This window comes from Myotis lucifugus, unplaced genomic scaffold (genome assembly GCF_000147115.1).
Source record: "Myotis lucifugus unplaced genomic scaffold, Myoluc2.0 scaffold_157, whole genome shotgun sequence".
NCBI lineage: Eukaryota > Metazoa > Chordata > Mammalia > Chiroptera > Vespertilionidae > Myotis > Myotis lucifugus.
The window spans coordinates 2,970,376-2,995,843 of NW_005871205.1; the positions used below are offsets into that span (position 1 = coordinate 2,970,376).

General features: G+C 48.9%; 1 protein-coding gene across 1 annotated transcript in view; it reads left to right on the plus strand.

Annotated features, from left to right (window-relative positions):
• Positions 1 to 303: 303 nt before the first annotated feature.
• The window catches only part of ABR (active BCR-related), a 179,066-nt gene continuing 153,901 nt past the window's right edge, over positions 304 to 25,468 (plus strand). The window contains exon 1 of the mRNA XM_006095561.3: positions 304 to 1,057. Coding sequence (XP_006095623.2) covers positions 304 to 1,057 — 754 coding nt within the window. The remainder of the gene's footprint in view (positions 1,058 to 25,468) is intronic.

Sequence of the window (25,468 nt, forward strand, 5' to 3'; positions counted from 1 at the left end):
GAATTTTCCGGGGGGGAAGACGACAACTAGTAATGGAGTGCTGGGACTTGGTTGACTGAACGTTGTCGCTTCGAAGCTGAGAAGGTCCGCAAAACTTCTACCCGGAAGGCAGTTTGCCAACAGGGTGTCCGCCCGGAGGAGAAAGTTTAAATGTGTCCCTACCCTGCAGTCGCTCCCTGCCCGGGGGAGCAGCCGGGCCTCCCGGCCCCAGGGCTCTGGCACGGGGGGCAGACGCCCGGCGGCTGGGCACTCAGCGGCCGAGGAGCCGGCGGCGACCGAGCCGGAGCGGGCGCCTGCTCCTGCATGAGGAAGGAGAGCGCAGCGGGCGGCGGCGGCGGCGGCTGCGAACTCCCGGGACCCGCGCGCCCCGATCCGGAGGTGGCCGCCAAGGCCGAGACTCCGTGCGTGTGCCTGGAGCTTCCCGCATGGCCCGTGGCGGCGGGGCCCGGGGCCACGGTGCGCAGCTTGACTGCAGCCATCCACCACCAGCTGCTGCAGCCTCGCCTCCTCTTCAAGCCGCGGGAGGACTGCGCGCCCCTGGGCCACGATGGCACGGTTCCCGGGGCCCCGGGCGAGGAGCCGGCCTCTGGGACCCGGGCGAGGGGGGGCTCCGAGGAGGGCGAGCCGGACGCCCCGGGCGCGGATGATGGGGGCGACAGCAGTGACCACGACTTCGAGATGGTGGATTTGAACGAGAAATTCGTCCTAGGCCACTTGCTTGTGGCCCCTTGTCGGTTCGGGACCCGCGGTGAGGCCGAAAAGGCGGCACGGGCGAGCAGCCCCCATCGCTGGATGCATCTGATCCCCGGGGGCCGGCGGCTACACCGCAGGAGCCGCGACCTGGAGCAGCTGGAGTCCGAGGCCAAGGACGGGAGGCGCTCGCCCTTCGCTACGGAGGAGGCCCCCCGGCGCGGGGCCCGCGATCACCTCCCCCGGTGGCGGCGGCGCAAGGGCTTACTGTGGGTGCCCGAGCGGGACTCGCCCAGCCACAGCTCGCCAGAGAGGGGCAGTGACTGCAGCCACAACAGCTCAGACCACGAAGACGGCTCCTCTGCAGGTAGGCGCACCCCTCCCAAGATCCCCGATTTCGCGCACCCCCTGGGGGGGGGGCTGCTGGTCACCCCATCCCAGGCACACCTTGTTGTTGGTCCAGTTTAACCTCGGGCGCCTGGGAAGAAGGGAGATAAGATTTACCTGTTTACCTTGAAGCCACTTGTGGAACTTAAAAAAAAAGCAGACACCTAGTGCAGAGTGATTTGGGCTTGGGTGAATTCATAAAAATAAACATTATGACGATGGCAGGGGTGATGGAATGTGTGCTTGGCCAGACCATGGAGGAATCTTGCACTTAGGCCTCTCAGCCTTTCTGCTCTGTCTATTGCGACATCATCCACTCTCACCCCTTCCAACTCACCCTCCACAGGTCGGCCAGATTCCTGTGCGCCACACGGATAGGATCCTGCTCTGAGCAAACTGGTGGCTGCCATGTCCCCCAGATTCCTTGATGTGGAGGTCTCAATCTTCCACTTAATTTTCTGAACTTATCTCCCATCTCCTCCAGCCTGTATCTGTGTTCCCCTCAAATTGAAACAGGTTATCACTTGGTGAAAGGTACATAGTCCTCACTGGCCCCTCCCTGCCTTCCCTGACTGGCCCCCTTCCTAGAAGGCTGCACTTGGTCTGTCAGCTTCCTAGGAGCTAGGAGCCCGAGGGAGAAGGCAAGGGCTTAGAATCATAGAGTCTTCAAGCTGGCCCCCTGCCCAGAGATCATGTCTAGGGCAGTGTCTTCACATGATAAAGGAGGAAACTGAGCTGGTGCCTCCACTTGGACCTCCTGTCACTCGTCGTTTCCCCTCACATCTGCCCTCTCTTCTGAGGACAGGACCTGGTCTTAGACAGTTTGCATCCCCTTGTGATGGTCAGCATGGTGTCTTGCACAGAGTAAGTGCTCAATAAATATTTCTTGAATAAATGTCTGCAGCCACAGGTCAGGGAGGAGGAAAGGACAGGGATGCAGGGTGGCCTGTGACTGCTCCTTGGCTGTCCCCTGGGGCGGTCAGGGTCTCCTCGACTACAGGCAAAGAATGAATTGGTGTCTGTCTAGCTCAGGCTGAGACCAGGAACTTCACATGCCTTCCTGCTAAGTGAAGGAAGAAGAAAAAAAAAATCACGGATGCTGGGATTGTTCCAAACTTTCCATTATTAGATTTTATCTGGGTAAGTTTGCATTTGAATGAAAAACTGTCTACTTTGCTAAAAGCACATTTGGAAGGCCCATCAAGTCATCTGTTGTGATCAATTACACTTATTCATTAGCTGAGATTGGCTGCTCTTCCCATAGATCATGCTTTTGCCGCCCATGCTAGTACCGTTTTTTTTTATGTGCCCCTTTACCTTAAAGGAAGAGTCTGAAGATTGCACGCCAGTGCCAAGTTTCAAATGCCCTCAGTGGAGGCTACCCAAGCGGTCCAGCGCTGCTTCAGAGCTGGCTCTAATCCCATCTCCCCTCAGACCCACATCAATCACCCTGCCGGGGGTGCCCAATGCACTGGATTTTCTCCAGGGAGTGACTTTTATTTCTGCGAACGGTCTCCTCTCTTCTTAAGGGCACTCTAGCCCAGAGAGCACTTCCACTACCAAAGGTGCCCCCTTTGGGTGGATCAGTGATAAAAAAAAAAAAGATTCTGCTTCCTGTGGACTGAAGACTCCAGCCAGGACACATGTCTGGCACACCTGGCTTTGGCTCGCGGTGCCTGGGCTGTAGTTCAGACATCTCTTCAGGGCAAGCTCTGCAGGGAACCCCTGCACCACTCACTGCATGGGAGGGCGCTGCCTCCAGCCTCCAAAGCCTCCCCAGGGAGGAAGTGAATGGGGGTGGACATGCACATGCATACATGCATGTACACATCCACACACTTCTGTACATGTGTACACATGTGCACACAGTCACATACATGTTGCACATTGGCACACAATCAAGGAGAAAGAGACTTCAGGCATACAGAGAAGCACAAGAGCGGAGGGATTAACGGCAGGGGTTTTCACACTGTGGGTGACAGCCCACTGAAATCCTGTGGTGAGGAGTGAAAGCATTGCCAGGCCGCCTTGGCCACCCTGGGCCGTCCCTGCTTCATTTTTTCTCCATTGCGCTCAACCATTTACCACCTGGGATGCAACAATTTTGTATGTGGATCGTATTCATCTTTCTCTCCGTAAAACGCAAACTCCAAGAGGGAAAGGATTTTTGTCTCTTTCTTTCACTGACATGGCCCCAAAGCCTAAAACAGCATCTAACAGATATTAGATGTTCCATACATACTTGTTGAATGATCTGTGCAGGGTATACCCCCAAAATGCATACACACTTTAAGAGCTGATAGCTCAGTGTTGAAAATGAAATGTATTTTAATAAACACTGGCTTCATAATTATTCAAAGTGTGTGAAAACATTTTGGGGGGACACCCTCTATATTTTAAATGAGATGGAATAGAAAAGAAAGCATCAGAGTGTATTGCACATGGTAATGGTGAGTATTATTCTGTTTTAAAAACTTTGTTTTGCCCAGCTGCTGTCGCTCAGTGGTTGAGCGTTGTTCTATGAACCAGGAGGTCACGAGTTCAATTCCCGGTTGCAGGCTCCATCCCTGGTAGGGGGCGTGCAGGAGGCAGCCAATCAATGATTCTCTTTCATCATTGATGTTTCTGTCTCTCTCTCTCTCCCTCTTCCTTCCTCTCTGAAATTAATAAAAATATATATTTAAAACAAAACAAATATTTTAAAATTTTTCAGTTATGTATAAATGTGTGCATAGATACTGGTTCCTGATGTAGAATTATTTCTTGGTGTGGGTTGGACAGAAAGCTTTGAAAATGCTGATAAAGACCATGGGCTCTGAAGCTAGATTGCTTGTATAACCTTGGGAGAAGTTATTTGAATTTTCTGTGTCTCAGTTTCCTCTAAAAAATGAGTGAGGCTGACAAACACTGCTTAGGTCATGCTGTTGATATGAGGAATAGATGGAATGTTATTTCTAAAGGGCTTGGAACGGACCCTGGAGCGTAGCAGATTTACCCAGTGTTCGCTAACCATGGCCACAGGTTGTTTTCCTTGAGTCAGTGCTCCCACTTCCAGATCATCCTGAATCACAGGTGCTTTCTGTGATGCATGTGTTTTTCCTAGCCAGGCTCCGTCCGGCTCTTTCTAGTACTTTCCAGGCAGTAGGGCAGGACCCAGAGCACAGTGGTCATCTTAGCTCATGAGTCTCTCTTGCTGGGTTGGCCCTCATGTTGTTTCTCCCTCTCCACCAGCAATCATGCCCATTTCCTGTACTCAGAGATCCTGAACTGAAGGTCAGGTTTATTGGGCAATTCAAACTCTGCCTTCCTCTTAGGGTCTCAAGGAGAAGGATTACATGAGACATCTTAAAGGCCCAGCAGGAAGGAAGGAAGGAAGGAAGGAAGGAAGGAAGGAGGGAGGGAGGGAGGGAGGGAGGGAGGGAGGGAGGGAGGGAGGAAGGAAGGAAGGAAGGAAGGAAGGAAGGAAGGAAGGAAGAAAGAAAAATGGCCCAGTGACAGAGGAGCTCCCCACCCTGGAAGAGGGCTGCTTTCTCTTAGATGAGGGGCAGATCCTCATATCAAGACACGTTTGGGGTTTTTTCCTACACATAACAGCCAAATCAGATTTTAAAGTAGTTAGAATGTCTTTTTTATTTTCCCTCAATATATGGAGAGATAGAAACATCAGTGATGAGAGAGAATCACTGATAGGCTGCCTCCTACATACCCCACACTGGGGATTGAGCTGGAAACCTGGGCATGTGCCCTGACCCGGAATGGAACCATGACCTCCTGGTTCATAGGTCAACTCTCAACCACCGAGCCACACCAGCCAGGCAAATTGGCACTTTTAACTCTCAGCAAGTAATGCTGTCCTGGCCAGCTGTAGAATTCTAGATTTCTCAATGTGGGAAGCCCTGCTATCAGATTCTGCCAATCTGCCAATGAAGACTTCTTATTTTTAATCTTTATGGGAAATGCATTTCCTGCTAGTTCATGTTACCTAGTTCATTTGTAACATGGTGGGGTGTTTTTTTTTCCCTTCCCGTTAGTGACTAATGAGATTTTTGCTCCAGAAAAAAAAATCCCTTGTGTTCAGTGGATGTGTTTGAATAACTTAACTCAAAAGTATTGAATTTTCCGCCTTAGCTGTGATAGAGTAATTTTTTTCCCATTCCCTGTTGTGGAGAAGACATTAAAGAACTCTTGGAGGCATATGCTGGTGGCTGGCTGTGATTCATTTATAACCGGAGTTGATATTGCGTCACTGTTTGCTTAGTTCTTCAGTGCTGGCCTCTGTCCTCCCCTCGCCCCCACCACCTTAGCACCATCTACGTCTCATGAACACTGTAGTCAGTCAGAGGATGTGGGTGGGCTTAGCAAGTTCTTCCTCCTCTACAACCAAGCCTGAAAACGTTTCTTCTTCTTAAGGGACTATTCATGAAGCAATTGACTCTGTTTTTGACACTGGATCTTTATGTGTCAAAGTCAGTATCGTCATGCACTTTCCTGGCTTTGGAATAATGATACAAACACTCTCTGCATCTGAAAATTCGGCTTGATGTTCCCCAGCTTGCAGGGTTGTGAGGCTTACATTGGACAAGTTACTGACTTTCTCTAGGCCCCAGGTTTCGTATCTGCTGAATGGGGGGTGAAAATGATAGAACTGTGTTTGTTAAGCATGTCAAACTCACGGCGCCGCAGGCCACAGGCCTTGTTTATTTGGCCCGTGTTAGCCTTTGAGTTTGACACGCTTGATGTATGTCATAGACTTAGGAAGCTTCAGTGAGATAATGTGTGTAAAGTGACATAGCACAGGGGCGGACACCTACGTGTTTAATAAGTCTTAGGTGGTGTTATTGTGACTGTTCCAAGTACAGGAACTTTCAGTTTGGCTGAACCACGACACAGCTCATATTCACATACTATCTTCATGTAATGAAGTTCCCCAAGCCTTTTCGTCTTATCTCTTTCTCTCCTTTCTTACCTTCCTCAGGTCCAGAACTGTTTTGTTTTTTTAAATATATTTTTATTGATATAGAGGAAGGGAGAGGGAGAGAGAGAAACATCAATGATGAGAGAGAATCATTGATTGGCTGCCTCCTGCACGACTCCCTACTGGGGATTGAGCCCGAAACCTGGGCATGTGCGCTTGACCAGAATCAAACCTGGGATCTCTCGGTCCGCAGGCCGTCGCTCTATCCACTGAGCCAAACCGGCTAGGGCTCCAGAGGTGTTTTGCTCTTTTGTGGTCTCTGGTCCTTCCCCAGTCAAGCCCTGTCTCCCAGTTAAGCCCTGTCTCTACAAAACCATTATCTGGCTTCTTATTTCCTACGTCCTCCCCACTTGCTTCCAGCCAGTGCTCATTCCTGCCAGTGCCTTTTCCTGTGCTCTTTTTGGCATTTGAGATACCCTCCCACCTCCATTTGCCCAGTTGCACAGCCAACCTTTCCTTTGAGGTCTAGCTTTTAAAATTTTTGTTTTGTTTTTTTCCCCATTGATTTTTATAGAAAGTGGAAAGGAGGGATAGAGACAGAGAGAAAAACATCGGTGTGCGAGAGACACATCGATTGGTTGCCTCCCCCAGCCTGCATCCGAGGCACATGGGCTTGACCGGAATTGAACCCGAAACCCTTTTGCGGGCTCACGCTCCAACCACTGAGCAACCGGCCAGCACAAGGCCCGGCTTTTTTATGGAACCTTGTATTGGTGAAGATATGGGTTTGCTGTATAAGACAAAACACACAAAAAGTGGCTTAAGCAGGACAGAGGTTCATGTATCCCTCATATAAAGAATGGGTATGGTGACCACACCGTCATCAGGAATTCAGGCTGCTTTTGCTTTCTGTCTCAAGTTCTCCTCGCCGCCCCAAAACAGCTGCTGGAAATCCAGTCATCACATGCCTGTCTCAGACAAGAATTAGAAGAGAGGGAGTGCCCTAACCGGCTTGGCTCAGTGGATAGAGAGTCGGCCTGCGGACGGAAGGGTCCCGGGTTCGATTCCGGTCAAGGGCATGTACCTTGGTTGCGGGCACATCCCCAGGAGGGGGTGTGCAAGAGGCAGCTGATCGATGTCTCTCTCTCATCGATGTTTCTAACTCTCTGTCCCTCTCCCTTCCTCTCTGTAAAAGATCAATAAAATATATAAAAAAAAAAAAAAAAAGGAGAGGGAGTCGTGGCAGCTTTCCGTCTGTCTTTTAGGCAGTTTCCTGGAAGTCTCTCTTAACAATTTCTGTTTAGATTTCATTAGCCACCTCTAGCTCCAGGGGAGCCTGGGAAATGTAGTGTTTTATCTGGGCATGTGGCCACCTCCTAGAAAACAGGGACTCCGTTACAAGGAAAAATGGAAGATGGATATTGAGGAGGCAACTAGCAGCCTCTGGCACGAGCCTTTTCCAACTACTCCAACCCATCTTGTGGTTCTTGGAGTGAGCCTCACGCTCGCACAATTGTTTTATTATTGTGCCATCTATTAGTTCATTGACCCAATGAACAAACAACGACTGAACCGCTGCTCTGTGCAAGGCACGACGCCTTTTATTTATGCTCTGTGAAGAGTTGCTCTCAAACTAAGAGGTTAGCTGGCCTCCTCAAGGGCGGCCACATGGCTTGTGCTTCTTTGTCTCCCTGACAACAGTATCTTTCACAGAGCTGGGCACAGGGTAGGCACTTCCTGAGTCCTGGTTGGTTTTGGAGTGGTCACAGTGAGCAGCGCATGGAAAATAGGAATTCCCCGGCTTGGTACCGTGGTAGACGATCCCGGTTGTGTAAGGTTTGTTTCTGGTCGATTCTGGTTTTGAGGAAGCACAGCAGGGAGACTGGGGCAAGGGGCATCTCTGAGCATCGGGGCTGCCTTGTAGCCGCACGGACTTGTCCAGGTGTTGGGGGAAGATTTTGGCTGTTTTGGCAACTGGACTCTGTTTATATACCAAACTGGAATTATAAGCAGAAATCCCTGTGCCCACCTGCCTTTCTTTACCACGGCTGTCTCCGTGGCTGTATTCACACCACGTGACTCTCTTGTTATTTCTGCCCTGCACAGCTGCAGAGGGATCTGCAGTCTTTCCGCAGCGAGCGTCACCTGCGTCGTCCGCGTCGCTGTCTTCTGTCCGATCCTGGCTTTAATGTGCCCGGGACAAGGCTGTCTGACGGGAGGCTGCCTAGAGCTTGTGCCGCATCTTGAAGCTGCTAATAAGCAAATGATTGTTTTAAAATTTTTATTGGCACGTGGGAGGAAAGGAACTAGGACATATTTGCTTCTACTGCCTGCAAGGTGCTGTGTTAAGTGTTTCACCTGCACTATCACGTTTACTATTCAGAACGGTCTGCTGTTCTAGCTGCAAAGCACTAACTACCATTCTTATTTTGCAAAGGAGGAGGCTAAGGCTCTGACCAGCTAACTAACAAGCCCAAGTTTGCTTAGAGCTAAGTAGCCGGGTTATTTTTTTCCCACCTATTGAAACAATTAATTAGTTCATTTTCTTGAGTGATAATTGACATTTTATAAGGTTCACCCTTTTTAAGGGTATGCTCATGGTTTTTAGTATATTCACTATATTCACAAAGTTGTGCGACCATCACCACTCTCTAATTCCAGACCATTTTCATCCGGGGCAGTGGCGGGGAGGGGGGGGTTGGGGGGGCAGGGGGGGCGCTGTTTTTGAACCTAGGCTTTTCCTACAGCCGTGCCATTTCCTTTTCTAATTTGCCACATGCAGTGATTTAACATAATGAGACCGGATCTGGGAGGCATCAAGGCTTGTTTGGGTGAGATTGGTACTAAAAGGACCACCCACTTCGTCCACCCACTTCGTCTGGGAGGCCCTGGTGCCCATTTGAACTGCAGATGGGAATCGCCTTGATTCCTCTGGCCCCGTTTTACCCTGTTTGTGTTTTCTGGACGTGGGGCATGGGGCAGAACACCCCAAACCTGAGGTTCCACGGGCACCCCTCATTCCTGCCGTGGGCTGATGGTTGGCATGGTGAGAGGGGTCCTTGTACTGACCTGTGTCTTTTTGTCTTCGTAGCCCCAGAATGTCATAGAGCCTGGGACATAGAAAGTGCTCCATCCGTGTTCACAAAGACTCAGACATTCATTCCATGGCCTCTGATCTAAACCACTGCCAAAACCACTTGTTCTGCCTCTAACCGTTCTCCTCTAGCCCCCAGCTATCTTCCCAAAGACAAAGTGATTGCCCCTAAATCTCCGTAAGGTTAGACTGCAGTAATCGTACTGGTTGTCTGTCCCTTTAAAAAGCTTTCCTCCTAAGCCCGGCCTAGCAACTGCTATTTTCATGCTATTGGCCTGCACGGGGACACATGGCCACTAGCTGGCCTGAGGGCTGGCGAATCAGAAAATGCAGCTCTTCAGCCTCCGGTGTAAAGATTGTTAAGGGCGAAGGGCATTGTGAATGGCTTTTGGAAAACCAGCCCCACAACCCTTCTCTGAACTTTGTACATTCACTCATTTCAGCAGTTAGAAAATGGTTTAAAATGGTTGGCTTCCTTGTTGCCCACACTGGATTCTAAGCCCTTAAAGCAGTGGTTCTCAACCTTCTGGCCCTCTAAATACAGTTCCTCATGTTGTGACCCACCCATAAAATTATTTTCGTTGCTACTTCATAACTGTCATGTTGCTACTGTTATGAATCGTCATGTAAATATCTGATATGCAGGATGGTCTTAGGCGACCCCTGTGAAAGGGTCGTTCGACCCCCAAAGGGGTCGCGACCCACAGGTTGAGAACCGCTGCCTTAAAGTGTGTGTGTGTGCTGGAAGGAAACCACTTCTTTTAACGGTAGCATCCCTGCCCCCAGCACAGGGCTAGCATATTGTATTGACCGAACAAATAAAATAATTATTGTACATTTTCAAGTAAGAATTTTATGGGATTAGAATACCTGGGCAGACTGTTGGGGTTTCTAAGCATTTAAAGACCTTTTTCCCCCTCCTTCTCTTTCTCTTCTTTGCCTTTATCTTCATCTCTTCCTCTCCCTTCTCCTCTGTTTTTGGATCAGCAGGGCCCATTGCAAAGACATATTCTAGAGCTGGGGTGGGTCTTTCTTCCTGAAGCCCTTTCCAAACTTCACATGCCTCAAGCACATGGTTTTTAGTCAGAGGAACCTGGGCTTGGATCCAGGTTCCCTTGTTATTTTGTGCCCTTAACCTTTCTACTAACCCATTGTCTTTTCTGTACAATGGACATGGTGTTGTAAAGATTACATGGAGCCTGACCCACGTGGCTCAGTTAGTTAGCTGTCATCATATATACCAGGAGGTTGCTGGTTCGATTTGGGGGGTCTGTGGGGGACAGCTAATAGATGTTACCCTCTGGCATTGAAGTTTCTCCCTTTCCCTCTCCCTTCCTCTCTCTCTCTCTCTCTCTCTAAAAATCAAGGAAAATATGTTTTTAAAAAATTAAATGGAGCCCGCCTATATTGCTCAGTGGTTGAGTGTCAACCTATGAACCAGGAGGTCATGGTTCCATTCCGGTCAGGGCACATGCCCGGGTTGAGGTCTCAGTCCCCAGTAGGGGGTGTGCAGGAGGCAGCCAATCCATGATTCTCTCTCGTCATTGATGTTTCTATCTCTGAAATCAATAAAAATATCTTTTTTTAAAAAGATTAAATGGAATAATCTTTTGGAAAATGAGTAGCACGGTGACTGGCATACATTAAACTCTGCGTAAATGCAGTCACTGGTATGATGGTCAAGAGCATGCTGGCTAGGACCACGTTGCCTGGGTTTGAATCCCAGCTCTGCCACTTAACTGCTCTGTGACCTTGCGCTAACTTACATTTTTTGTGCCTCCGTTTCCATATCTGTAGACCGAGGGTGATAATATGATAACAATCCCTAATTAAGTTGATATGGAGATAAAATGACTCCATGTATAAAGCACTTAGCAGCTAACACCCAGTAAACAGTGTGCATTGGTTAGTTTTATTCTTACCGCAGTCATTACGGGTTTGGCCATGTCTATCGCCGAGATAGACTGTAACGGTGAAAAGCGGTATCTTACACATCTTGTTGCCTGGTCTTTTCCTTAATTGAAATCTGAGGCTTCAGGAAATCCTGCAGTTTGAATAATCCACGAGCCGGAGCAATGGAGCATCCAATTACGAATGCCTCCCTGCCTCCCAGCTGCAGCTGGGAAGGAAGGTGAGGCCTCCAGCACTGTCTCGCTGAGGTTGTGGTCCTATTATGGAGAAAGCCTTGCTTTGTATGCAGCTGCCTTGCCTTGGTACGGCCGCATAATTGTGCCTTTTTGTTTTATTTTAAAGCATCTTGAGGAATTCAGAGCCCTCTCCTGCTGAGAGCTGCAAAACCAAAGAGTGTCATGTCTCTAATGAGCCTTGCGGACTCTCTGATGGCCCCACCGAGGCAGCCAGGCAGGGAGCACACACACAGGCCCTCACCGGCATCCCCAGGCGCCCTTTGAGCGCAGGCCGCCGTGCTGGACCTCATTGTGGGACTCCCTGAGCACCCCCAGGATACCCCACGCCTGTCTTCTTTGTCTCAGAAGGGCACAGAGTTGCTTCCTGAATACTAGGCTTGTTGGTAACCTTTGTGGGCTGGCAGCGAGAAAACAGAAATTAATTATTCATATCAGCGGGCCTGAAGGAGCTGTTGTTTGCAGAGTTGACTGTCCTTCTGGCTTCCAGGCCCAGAATTCCCCAGGGCCCTTGGACAAGCAGAAGACAGTGTGGTTCTTAGAGGCAGCTGCTCTGAAAGCGAGGTGGCAAGTGGCCGCCCCCAGGCTACAGGCAGTCTGCTGATGGGCTTTGTTGAGGGTTAAAACGAAATGAAAATTTAAAATGGGGAGACTTTGCGTAAAATCTGATTTCTGGCTTTCCTGGAAAGATGGGGAAGTATGCAATACATGTGGAAATCATCAGGCCAAAACGCTGACCCCTGCAGACGGACACGATTCCCTAATTGCTTCAGCCTTCCTCTGGCCCCTTTATCTGCTCGCATTGTGAAAGGTGTGTGTATAGTGTGTAGTGAACCGAGCAAGACGCTGGAGCTGAGCTGCCTGGCCTTGCAGCCTGCCTCTGCCACTTACGAGCAGTGTGCCCTTAGGCAAATGACTTAACCCCTGTGGGCCCCAGTTTCTTCATCTGTAAAATGGGGATGATAGTTTACATCACAAATTTGTGAGAACTGTTGAGTTAGTTAAGTGCATAGGATAGTGCCTGTCATAAATTAAGTGCTGCTTCGTTGTTAATAGCTACTAGTATTACACTACCTGTCTAGTGTTTTAGGCATTTGAGATCACGTTCCCTGTGTCAAAGTGTTTTTCATAGAAGAAAAAAATGTATTTCTTTCCTAGTGTGCCTCTTAACTCACTAGTAAGTGTTCACTCCCTCCTCCAATCTCAGCCCCTTGGAATGTAACAGTTAGAGTAGTCCTACCTACTGTAACAAACCAACTGCAAGGCGTCCGTGGCTTAAAAGGCTAAGTTTCTTTGGGTTCACATAACAATGAAGTAAGTGTTCCTGATGGGCAGGTTTGCTTCCCTTGGTCACTCAGACCCCAGGCTCCTGCACTCTTGTGGATCTGCCCTCCTCGAGGTAGTTCTCAGCTTTCAGAGAGCACTAGGGGAGCAAGAGAATGAGACACACTTGCTTCTTAACTCTCTTAGCTCAGAGGTGATTCCCATTTCTTCCTTTCATATTCCATTGGCAAAGATAAGGCACGTGTCCCCTCTTGGATTCGGGGGTCCTGGCAAATGTAGCCCCTCACTCTGCATCTGCTCCCCAGCAAGAGTCCTACTCTGGGGAGGGGGCTTGGGCAGGAATCCTTGGAGGAACCCCAGCCGCGTTTGCCATCATCCTCCTGGACCTGTTTTCTTGTTGCCTCTTAATAGCCTGTGAAATGTTCCCAAGGGTGACTGCCTTGTTTTTGTTCGGTTTATTGGGGAGATAAGGAGAGAAACAATCGTTTCATTTTCAATTTTATGCTTCAAATTTGTATATACCATAAAAGCATTGATTTAGGGTATCGACATTAGATTTGGGCAACATATTTCATCTGAATTACCTATGTGGATAGAAATACAACATAACCCTTGTGTTAAATGTACATTGAAATAGCTGTGAAATTTGAGGTAACAAGACCATTTACAATCAGAATTGTTAGATTCAAATCTAAAATCTCTACTCTTTTTTTTTTTCTTCTCCTTTAAATTGGGTTAGCTGTAGACATCTAGCACTTAGCCTTCTTAAGGTAGGTAATTTAAACTTATTAAGACAGTTATTCATGGGAGATATATATACCAATAAAATATACTAGTACCACAAATTCTAAAAAGTGACGAAAGCAAAAATAATTTTTTAGGTTGGAGGAAACCTCAAACAGCTAATCTTTAGTAGTAGGAGGGTGGCGGGGAAGCAGAAGTCCTAGGCCAGTGGTTCTCAACCTTGGCTGCACATTAGAATCATCTGGGAATCTTTTTAAAATCCTGATTTCTGGGCCTCATCCTCCGGAAATTCTGTTATTTTTGTTACTAATGTTATGGCCCCACCCTATAACAAAGAAACAGAATTTCCAGAGGATGAGGCCCAGAAATCAGGATTTTAAAAAGATTCGCAGGTGATTCTAATGTGCAGCCATGTTGAGAACCATTGTCCTATGCAGTATTTCACATCTCTTCAAAACAGGAAATGTCCTACCCTGCCCTTTTATACAGTTTGTGTTTTTGGACCAAAGAGCCCGTCATCTTTGAAGAAGTGAGCTCACAGTGGGGTTATGATAGTGTGTGTTTGTTGAAATTTGCACACAGTCTCTTCAAAGCTAGCACACAAGGACTTGTTATGAGTTAGGAAAATGACCTTCAACCTCTGGACCTTCATTCAGGCTAAATAGTATCTGCTGTCCGTGGCCGGGTAGCTCGGTTGGTTAGAACGTCGTCCCCATATGCCAAGGTCGTGGGTTCGTTCTCCTGTCAGGGCACATACAAGAAGCAACCAATGAATGCATAAATAAGTGAAACACAAATCGATGTTCCTCTCGCTCTCTCCCCTTCCTCTCTCTCTCTTCCTCTCCCTTTCACTTCCTCTCTTTCTCTTTAAAAATCAATAAATAAAAAAATTTAAAATATATTTGCTTAGTCACCTAAAATAGGGTTACCGTCCTACTCTTGGTGCCTCTTAGTTTGCTATTCTGGTCCCAAATGGACAGCTTTCTCTGTCCCCCAAATCACAGTCTTTAGGTGAATTCTCGGCAGGCAGAGTGTGGAAGGAAAACCCAAACTCTTCAGTGTCATGTCTGACCACTTCCCAGCTTGACCCACCTCCCGCCCGAGCACATTACAAAATCAGGAGGTTTTAGAAACGGAAAAGTGGAACCAGTCTCCTTTGGTTTGGGGCTGCAGCTTGTTTAGTGCCACATCTTAAAGACAGGCCTGTTTTAGAACAAACTCAGTGGACCCTGTTCTGGCTGGTGGGTTGACTCTGCCTGATTCTTTGTGGCTCCATTCCAGGATTTGCTGGGGAATTTCACACTCCTTTAGCTGTTTAGCAAAAAGGTGAAAAATCTCTTGAGTACAAACCATCATCCCAGATATGGCTCTTCCCCCAGCACTTGTCTTTGTACTCAATTGAACACCTGTTTCATTCTTCCTCTTACTTTGCTCATCTCAATGTACCCCCACCTCACAAGGCTCCCTGAAGGCAGGAACTGGCTTATGGTGGTTAAACGGTGCAGGCTCTGGAGCCCGATTTCCAAGCTATAAGGATTTTTAAAAGTTACCGTATTTCCCTTCTCTGTGACTCGGTTTTCTCACCTGTAAAATGGATGTGTGAATAGCACCCACCTCCTGGAATGCTGTGAAGATTTAACAAGGTCATCCATGGTCAGCAGTCAGCACAGTGCCTGAGGGGACTGAGGACTCAATAAATATTATTATCCCCCCCCCCCCCCCCGCCCCGTTTTCCTAGCATCTGCCATAGTGTTTTATGTGTCCCGCCTGCTTGACAAGCATGTGCCAATTAACCTGAAAGGACAATTGAGGAAATCGCTAAACTATTCTTCTACTTTTGGAATAATCAAGATAAAGGACTGACTGTGACAGGCAGAATTCTCTGCGGGAACACTGTAAAAAGACAGATTCCTGGCGCCTAGCCCCACTGAAGTGGAATCCCAGTGGGTCTGGGCAGAACCTGGAATCTCTCTCTATATATTTCTTAAAGATGCATACATTTATTAAAACTATATTTTTAACAAATCAAAGGCATTCTTAGCACCTCAGAGTTGGAATCGATGTGAGGTGGTGGTCAGTGTCTGGTGTGTGTGTGTGTGTGTGTGTGTGTGTGTGTTTAATGTGCACTTTTATAGTTTGTTTTATTGAAAAGACATTTTATTACAGTTGCCACCAAATATGGAAAATAGGGTGAGGCTATATGTATTATACCCCTCCCCCCCCAAAAAAATTCTGTTGTGGTAAAATACACAAAACATACAATTTATATGGACTGTTTTTAAGTATACAGTTCAGTGGTTGGTGTTCAGTATATTTACATTGTTGTGCAACCTTCACCACAATCCATCTCCAGAACCCTGTTCATCTTGCAAAATTGAACTGATACCCATAAAACCACTCCCCATCCCCCTTCCCACTGCCTCACACAACTGCCATTCTGCTTTCTGTCTCTGTGGATCTGAGTCCTCTAAATATCTCATATGCGTGGAATCCTGCAGTATTTGTCTTTTGGGGGCTGGCTTATTTCACTTAGCATTATCTCCTCGAGGTTCATCCAGGCTGTAGTAGCGTATAACAGAATTTCCTTCCTTTTAGACTCTAAAATTTAGAGGCTAGATCATATTCCACTTCGTTTATGCAGTTATCTGTCAATGGACACTTGTTGCTTCCAAGATTTAGCTGTTAGGAATAATGCTGTGTACAGTATCTTTTTGAGACCCTGGTTTCAGTTCCCCTGTGTATATGTTCAGAATTAGAATTGCTGGGTCATGTCTGGCAGGACCCTTTCTTTTTTGTTGTTGTTTGTGTTGTTAACACGTTAAGCGCCCACCCTGTTTTGTCTTCTGGACGGAAGTATAGTGTCAGTCACCGGTGACTGACTGGGCGCTTAACGTGTTAATCCTCACCTGAGGATATTTTTTCCATTGCTCTTCAGAGAGAGTGGAATGGAGGGGGGGGGGGGGAGAGAGTTAGAGTGAGAAAGAGAACATCGATGTGAGAGAGACACATCAACTGGTTGCCTCCCATACTCAGGGGCAGAGATCAAACCTGAAATTCAGTTCGGTGCTTGGGCCCGTGCTCTAACCACTGGTGAGGGCAAGTTGAGGCCTTTCTGCACATACAGCCCCTAAGATTGACATTAAAAGGAAGCCAGAAAAAAGAAAAAACCCAAACAGACAAACAAACAAACAAAAAAACACACCAACCAGTTTACTTAAGAACTTTAGGTGCTTCTAAGCGAAATGTGGAGGGAAAGCCCTTTGAGTAGATGAGGAGTCGCCGACAGTCGATAAAGTGACCCATTTGTGATGGGAGCCAGGAAGCCGTCGGAGGGAGGAAGCAGCCCAGGGGACCTGTGGCCTGAGAGCGCACACAGCAGTACAGAGCGGAGTTGATGCTTGGCCTACGGTACAGAGAAGTCAGTGGGGTCTGCTGTTTGAACACTTGGCCAGTTGTGGTTTCAGTCATGTAGGTGGCCCTCTTGTTGCTCCCCGACAGTGACCGTGCTGTTTGAAGGTGTCAGGTCCGGGTTTGAATGCTCACCCTCATTCATGCTCCCTGCTGAGCTCTGGGGAAGGAGGGCCCTGGGGTGGGGTCACATCTTTCCACCCCGCTGACCGGTGTCAGCCCCCAAGTCCCAACACAGGCAGGCTGAGCCTCTCCTCGCCGAACTCCATTACGTGCTGCCTCTACTTCCGCCGTCTCTCAGAGCTCTGCCTTCACCGGGTGCCGTGAAATATGTGTGTGTTCTCTTTGGAAGCAGAGATGAATGGGTGTGGAGTTAAGATGACAGCTTGGCTGCAGTTTGTGAATTCGCTGAGTTTGTAAACAGGCAAACTTGCTGGGCTTCGATAAACGAAACTTTTTTCCGGTGTTTTAAAAAGTCACTGCGGAGAGCATGAAGTACTCATAACCTCCAACTCAATCAATAAGAAGGTCAACAGAACACCTTGGCAGTCATGCTCAATGCTGAGGGCGTATCTGAATCATCAGGCATTCGAGGGTTGAAAGAGAAGGATTTGGACAATAAAACAGCGCCCACTTCAAGGCAGGTTTGGGAGAGGAAAACATTGTATGACTGGGAGACATCAATTCGGGGCCACCATAAACCTCTATCGAGGAGGAGGAAAAAGGGTGCCGGCACCATTGAAGCACCTGGGGGAGAAAGAGAGAGAGAGAGAGAGAGAGAGAGAGAGAGAGAGAGAGAGAGAGAGAGAGAACACAACATTGATGTGAGAGAGTCACACCAATTGGTTGCCCCTGCAAAAGGGTTCAAACTGCTGCTTCAAGAACCTTCCGTCTCATTGTGGGACCAAGCTAGTAAACGGGTGAATGTATATACAAATAGAGACCCATGCTAAGGGCTTGCCATCTGTAACTGGCTCATGGAACACAAAGCAGGACTTTATAAACTGTTGGCAGCCACTGCTGTTCAAATACCGAACAGTAATAATTGATACTCACATCTTTGAGGGTTGACCAGTAGTTACAAAAGTGGTAGCTCCCATTCCACAACCTGAGGGTACATCCTTTGGCACTTTTCCTTATTTCCTCAGCTCCAGTGCCCACGTGCCTACCAGCAGGAAGTCCCTGTTGAAGCTCTCCCTCAGAGAGTCGAAGAGGGAATAGTGGTTGGTGCCTTTACACCCAAGTTGGTGGAGAACTTGAGTCTCATTAGCAATAAGGACTTACCACCACAGAGGTCAACAGATGACCCGTGTACACACAGGTGACGTGGAACGCACTGATGGAGACCCAGCACAGGCTACCTGCCGTTGTTTTTGGGGAGGAAAATGTCCATTCCTCGGGGCCGAGTGTGGCTGGGGGCACCTGCTCCTGACACCCAGTTCCTGCAGGTCACAGACAGAGCTGCTTCCCACTTCCCAGTCTGCCCAGGAAGGCCAGGCGGGACACGTTCTAGCTTCCACTTCTGCATCTTTCCACCCCTCAGGCCCATCTGGGGGCACACAGTCAGTCTTCTTACACCCTCTTCCCTACACTATTGCAGGGAAGTTGTTGATCTTTTTAGAGAGGCTGTCCAGCAGGGAAGTTGTTGATCTTTTTAGAGAGGCTGTCCAAGGAATTATAAATTATAAGAGTATACGGTCTGTAATTCCAATTGATTTCAGAGAGGAAGGGAGAGAGAGAGAGAGAGAGAGAGAGAGAGAGAGAGAGAGAGAGAGAGAAACATCCATGATGAATCATTGATTGGCTGCCTCCTGCATGCCCGCTACTGGAGATTGAGCCCGCACTTGGGCAAAATGTGGAGGAATCAAACCGCGATCTCCTGGTTCATAGGTCGATGCTCACCCACTGAGCCACGCTGGCTGGGCTGGCACTTCTTTTGCTATAGAAAAGGTGAGGGGGACAAATGTAATCCTGGCAGGTGGTCCCGTTTTCTGCTATTGCAAACAACTCCACAATGCAAAACCATGTATGTACACAATACATGTGTGCACAGGCATGAATATTTCTCTAGAGAATATCTAGACGTGGAATTGCAAAGTTAAAAAATAGGTGCATTTAAAATATGAATAGATATTGTCAAATTGTCCTCCAAAAATGTTCCACTTTATACTCTCACCATACGTTTTGAGAGAGCCTATTCACACTCTCACGGCACTTGTTATTGGCTTCCATTTGTGCCAATCTAATGGAGAAAAACTGGCATCTCGATGTATGTATGACCCCGATTCCTAGTGAGGTAAAGTATCTTTTTACATATTCGTTGGCTATTCCCATTTCCTCTTTTTTGTCATAGTTTCTACCCATATTTTAAATTTAATGTGAATACATTTAACACTTCATCATTGAATACGATGTTAATTATAGATTTATTGAAGTTAACGTAGTAAAGGACACAAACGGATTTGGTGGCTATTCCCATTTCCTCTTTTTTGTCATAGTTTCTACCCATATTTTAAATTTAATGTGAATACATTTAACACTTCATCATTGAATACGATGTTAATTATAGATTTATTGAAGTTAACGTAGTAAAGGACACAAACGGATTTTCTCATATTGAACTAGGGCTCTATGGCTGGAATAAACCCTGTTTGGTCTGACATATAAGGTTGCAGGTTGCTCACTTCACTAAACAACCCATCCACCTGGCAGCAGGTGGGGCAGTGCACAACCTTGACAACCATGCATCGTGGGTGGCCCGAGACAGACAGCTTTTTAAAGAAACACTGCTAGGTTCATATGCCAAACAATGAAGATCCTTTGCACTTATGGCATAGAAAACAAACACCCTGCATGCATGTACTCAGTCTTCCACCTTGAACCGGAAGCCCCAAAGGAAAATTAAGTTAGAGCTAAGATCTCCGTTAAAAATTAACATCCTAGTATACCATGAAGCAGTCCTTGTATTATGTCTAAGTGTATTTTCAACATAAAAGACATAAAAACAGCACTGAAGTGTTTGGAATAAAACATGCCAGTTCTTGTCATCTCTCGCCGCCACTTTCAATCCTCTCTCCAGAAGGAACCTGCCGGCAGCAGTTTGTTGTAGATTATACATCCTTCCGGTCCTTCCGTGGCATCTGTACAAGAATTTGTATATAATTTGTTTATTGTTCCATTTATCCTCACAACAACCGTAAGAGGTCAGTGTTATTAACCCCATTTTATGGATGAGGAAACTGAGACCTGAGAAGGTTGGGTGATGTGCCAAGGGGCCTGCAGCTAATTCGTTTGAACCCCCGTTTCCCATTTTGAAAAGAGCCAGTGCTGCTTTTTCAGATTGAGACCCTACTCTTGAAAAAAAAAAAATGAATGAGTCTTGCTCAGTGGTGTATTTCTCACAAACCCAAATGGTCTGGGGCGGGGTCCCAAGGGACACTGGGATCTCTCAGCTCAGCTACGCTCTCCTCTAGCAGCTGTGCTCTGGCGGGGAGGCCTAGTGGGCAAGGCCTTGGCCTGATCATTTGAATTTCAAGAGACCTTTCTCTGGATTTCAGATCTTCCCTCTTGCTAGGGTGTTTCGAGTCCTGTGAACAGTGTGCCTCCAGGATAGGTTTTCAGGTGCTGGGGACCCCATAGTTCCCCAACATGCCCCTGGGGCAGTCAGGGAGACCCTGACAGTGGCTTCAGCCGGGCTGAGTTTGGGGAGAAGCCAAGAGAAAGTGGGCGTTTTCCTGTCCATCCCCCCTCTGCTCTAGGAAACCTTAACTCTTTGATCTATTGATCTATTTATCCAGAAGAAAGGCTTGGAGCTGGTTTCACCTTCCCCATCTGCCAGCACCTCCCAGAATAGCCAGCGCTTCCTAATGGCCTGCCAGGACCCACACACAGGCCACACTCCCTGGCCCAGTGGTTCTCAACCTTCTGGCCCTTTAAATACAGTTCCTCATGTTGTGACCCAACCATAAAATTATTTTCGTTGCTACTTCATAACTGTGATGTTGCTACTGTTATGGATCGTAATGCAAATATCTGATATGCAGGATGGTCTTAGGCGACCCCTGTGAAAGGGTCGTTCGACCGCCAAGGGGGTCGCGACCCACAGGTTGAGAACCGCTGCTGGCCGGTCCCTGTCTATCGCCTAGAAGAGCCTGAGCCTCCCCGCCCCCCCCCCCATCCCCTGCGGAGGGTGTGGACAAGCCCCCAGGGGGTTGCGGCAGCTGCCTTCCCGCACGAGTCGCAGAAACGCGTTCCCCAGCCCTGAATGCATTTGCATCTCAATGTCTGCGGAGGCCTCCGAGGCCGAGCCCCTCCCCCACAGCCCGGCTCCGGGGGCTGCGGCGGCCTCGGGGCGTCTGATTTGATGTCGGATTAACCAAGCGTGCAGCGGTGCAGCGCAGGCGGCCGGGGTGCACCAGAGGTTTGGCTAATTCACATTTAAATACCGCAGCCCGTCACGTGGCCTGAGCCGCGGCCCGGCCCCGCCCTCTGGGCCCCCGCTGGGCTCAGAAGCCCCATCCGAGGGGGCTCCCCGGGAACCGTGCCCCCGGGGACCGACGGGGAGACCGGTAGCCTGGCCGCCGGGAAGGCTGGATCCACCCTTTACACAGGCGGCTGTCGCTTCCCTGTTGAAACGAAAGGGTCATTGTCTTCAACCCAACTCTTCCACCGCGCATCTCTGAGCCCCAAACCTAGGCCGGCGCTCACCACAGATCTGCGGGTTAGGAAGAGATGACTATGAATCATCTTTCCTTCCCTAACAGGATTATCAAATTTCATGCAACATTTACCAAGAGCTAATATGTCAGAACATGAAAAGGGCGACGTACGCTTGGGTGGACACACCGTAGCGGGGTCCTTCAGGAGAGGGCTGGGAATTTGGGCCTCCTTTTCCGCAGGGAAAATGCCCTTAAATGTGATCATATCGTGTGTGTGTGTGTGTGTGTGTGTGTGTGTGTATGTGAATGTGTGTGTGAGTGTGAGTGTGACTGTGAGTGTGTGTGTGAATGTGTGTGTGTGCGCGCGCGCGCGCATGTGTGCGCGTGTGTGTGTTTTCTGGCATATTTGTGCTTAGGGACTGTTTTCAGAAGAGTCTATGAAAAGGCCCTTTTCAATTTGCAATCTAGAATGAGCGGTCACACGGAAGTCCAAGATGAGTAACAGATAAACTGGAGATTTCTTTTTCATGTGAGCTGCGGGGCTCTAGCTGAATCTGTTATTATAAAAAGCCCTTCTGGGTTGAAACATGTCCATGTTATAATACTCAGACATGTTCTAAATTTAGTGTGTGTGTGTGTGTGTGTGTGTACACTAATTTCTGGTTTTAAGAACATTTTTCTTGGTCCAACATTTTGATTTAATGTTTCCTGAGGATAATCCAAGGTTTCCAGTTTTTACATAAAATTACCCAGTATCTTTTTTCTTTGAACACCTTTAGACACTTCGGTTTCCCGTTCGCTCAGGGCGGGTGCTCCACCTTGGTGCCCTTGAGACAATTCTGTTGGCTAAGAGAGTTTATATAGACTGGGCTCAAACTTTTCAACTTCCATTGTCCCTGAAATCATGGTAGCCCTGAATTTAAGGCTAGGGGATTGGATTGCTTTTCCAGATAGGTCTTCTCTTTCATATTCTAGCTGCTATTGAATGGCTAAGTGTGGAGTGGGCACACTTCTAAGGAGTAGGGTCCATTTGACTTAAAAAACGCTAATAAGTTGATAACTGCAATGACAGTGAGCCGCCTACAGAGCAAAGAGTGTGGTTAGCCTTTGGTAACCTCAGCACAACTCACAGTCTCTCTTCACTAGGCGTGCAGTAATCTTTGGGGGGTAGGGTGGCTGTTTCACTTTTTGCCTTGCTTTGGCCCTCAGGAGAGAGACTGTGTGTGTGTGTGTGTGTGTGTGTGTGTGTGTGTGTGTAGCTCAGCCAGCACAATGATATTTGCTAACATTTCTTAAGTGCGTATGATGAAGGCACTGTGCTGGGTATCTTACTCTGTTATCTCACTTGATCTCAATCATCTCCAGGCAGTCACCATTAGGACCCTCATTTTACAGTGAATGAAACCGAGGCTCCGAGAGGTTAAATGCCTTAAGGACACCAGGTCTTGCACCCACATCCTAACATAAACCATTAAAGTCTGCATCCGGAGCAGCAGCCGCCCAGAAACTGACCCCATGAAGCTACTACTGAAGTGAGCAGCTTCGGGTAATGCTGCTGCCTGCAGGGGACCTAAGCTCCTGGCAGCTGTGCCCAGGGGAACTAGCAGGTGTCCTGCCCCCTCCTCCCCGCCCCCCCTCCGGGCACCTCGGATGGGAGGATGGGCAAACCCAAGCGGGAAGCATCAGATGAACCACCACTGTGTTGGCGGTTCTGCCTTTGTAAAAGCAAATGTCAGTCTCCACGTCGGCCAGGAAACAGGAACCTTTGACAAGATTGGCATAGCTGATACCTGGCCCGAGCGGTGGCGTTCTCCTCCAGGCTATCAGTTCTGCTCTATCTGCAGCCATTGCCAGCAGATAGGGTGTCTGCCTGGGAAGTGTGCCCTCAGCTCCATTGGCTGAGTGCGGGTGAATTCACCTGGACATTGCCGAATTTCCCCTGCTACGGGGGCCGGAATCGCTGCCTTAGAGGGAGTTTCATTGATTGTATCTTAGCCGAGTGTGGGCTTCTAAAATCAGAAATGTGCCATAGCCGGTTTGGCTCAGTGGGTAGAGTGTTGGCCCCGAGGACTGAAGGATCTCAGGTTCGATTCCCATCAAGGGCACGTTCCTCGGTTGCAGGCTTGGTCCCCAGGCCCAGGTCGGGGGTGGGGGGGAGGAGGGCATGCGAGAGGCAACCAATCGATGTGTCTCTCTTGCATCGATGGTACTCTCCCCCTCCCTTCCACTCTCTCTTAAAAATCAATGGAAAAATGTCCTCGGGTGAGGATTAACAAAAAAAAATTATAAAATTTAAATTAAAACTTTAAATCAGAAATGCTTACGAAGCCAGTGGCCACTTGGGAGGGTTTGTCGGAAGCAGAAGGCCATTTGCCCCCACCCCCTCTCCCAGAGCTTCCCAGTCAGTGTGCCTAGAATGGGTTGGAGCTGTGAGGGAGTACTTGTCTCAGTCCCAGGGTGACTGGGACCAGTCCTGGGGCAGTGGGATACCCCTGGCCTCTGACCACTGACACCTTTGTCCCCGAACCCCGTGCACTGTGCAAACATTGGCAGTTCTTGCCTGTGCCATGATGTGGCAAAGTTTGGAAAGGACTTCTCCCCCCAGCCTTCCACTCACTTTGTCCCTGTCAGGGGCTGGTTTGTGCAGTGAACTCAAACCTAACTTTCTCTTTACCATTCTCCCTGTACCTCTCCCCCCTCCGCCTCCTCCCGTTTCCATGGCGAAAGGGCTGATGTCACTAACCCACCCACCACCACAAGGTGGGTAGCCCTGACCAAGACTTCCTCGCACCTCGAGGCTGTCTCCCCGGCAGAGGAAGGAAGAGGCCTGAGGCCCTGTCAGGAGCAGTTCTCAGCTTCCTTCTGAGGACACTGCAGGTGGGACTGTATCCGGTGTGCCTGGACTGCTCTGATGGGCAGGTCCCGCTCCTCCCTCCCCAGGGAGCCCGACACATCTTACCTGGATTGTGAGCAAGCTTGGTTGAGGGGCTAGAGTTTTCCTCCAGGGGCTCATCTTTGTGTTTGAGGCCAAGCAGACCCTGAGTGAAGAAAGGTCATAGCTCATCTAGTTAGCATTTGCCTTGCTGGAGGCCACAGGACCTGGGGAGAGAGGGAAGCTGTCCTGGCCAAGAATCCGCAGCTGAGAAGTTCCCCAGCACCATGTGGAGCGCTGCTTTGATTGTCCCTGTGTAAAGACCCCCGTTGTACGCATGCCAGAAAGGGCTGGACAATGCTTATCACGGTGGTCTCATTTTACTGTCTGAAATTTGTTTTTATTGTGGCGTAATTACTTTCACAACAGAAAAAAAAAACAACCCTGAATGAAGGTATAGTTTTTAAAAAACACCTCACCAGCCTATATGCTTCACACCTTCTAGGCTGCCTTTTGATGACATGTGAGATGCATGCAAATGAGCACATGACAGGCTGCCAGTTGCCGTGCGGCTTCTGAGCCAGCAGCTTGGGTGTGTGTGCTTAGCAGGACCGTGGCTCGGTTCATCTGTTCCCCATGCTCCCCTGCACGCACAGCCGGAGAGGACTCTTGTTTCTCCGAACAAAGTGCCTGTGATCCCGACCACACCTGATCAAAGCTTCCACACCTTCACCAGCGCCCTCAGAAGGACGAGGGTCTGAGAGGAGAGAGAGCCCCTCCTGGGGACCAGGCGCCGACCTGTGCTGGCAGGAGCCGGCAGGCCAGGGCGGGAGCCAGCTCCTGCGGGTGTCTTGGACCATGTTCTCCTCGGCAAGACAGAACCTCTTCCTTTTCGGTCCTGGAAACCACCCTAGAAATCAGCAGAAGTGCCTCCTGGCTAGATGTGCCCACACGTACGAATGGTGCGGTTAGTGGTCTTTGTAGGAAGTCCAGGCTCCTTGTAGGCCGGGAAGCAGAAGGCGGGCCGCTTGCGTGTGCAGCTCCAAGTGTGGCCTCCAAGAGAGCAGTGGGGAGCCAGGCGCTCCGAGGGCCAGAGCGTCTGTGTGGCTGCTTCCTCATCTGTGGTTAGTTGTGCTGGGTGGCAGCTAGGGTCTCTTTTACAAAAGCAGCCCAGGAAAACAGCTCAGCCTCCCTAAGGCCCCCAAAGAACTAACCCCCAGGGTGCAAGTTCTGGTGCAGCAGCAGCCAAGGTTCTGTCTCCGTGGCCTCTAG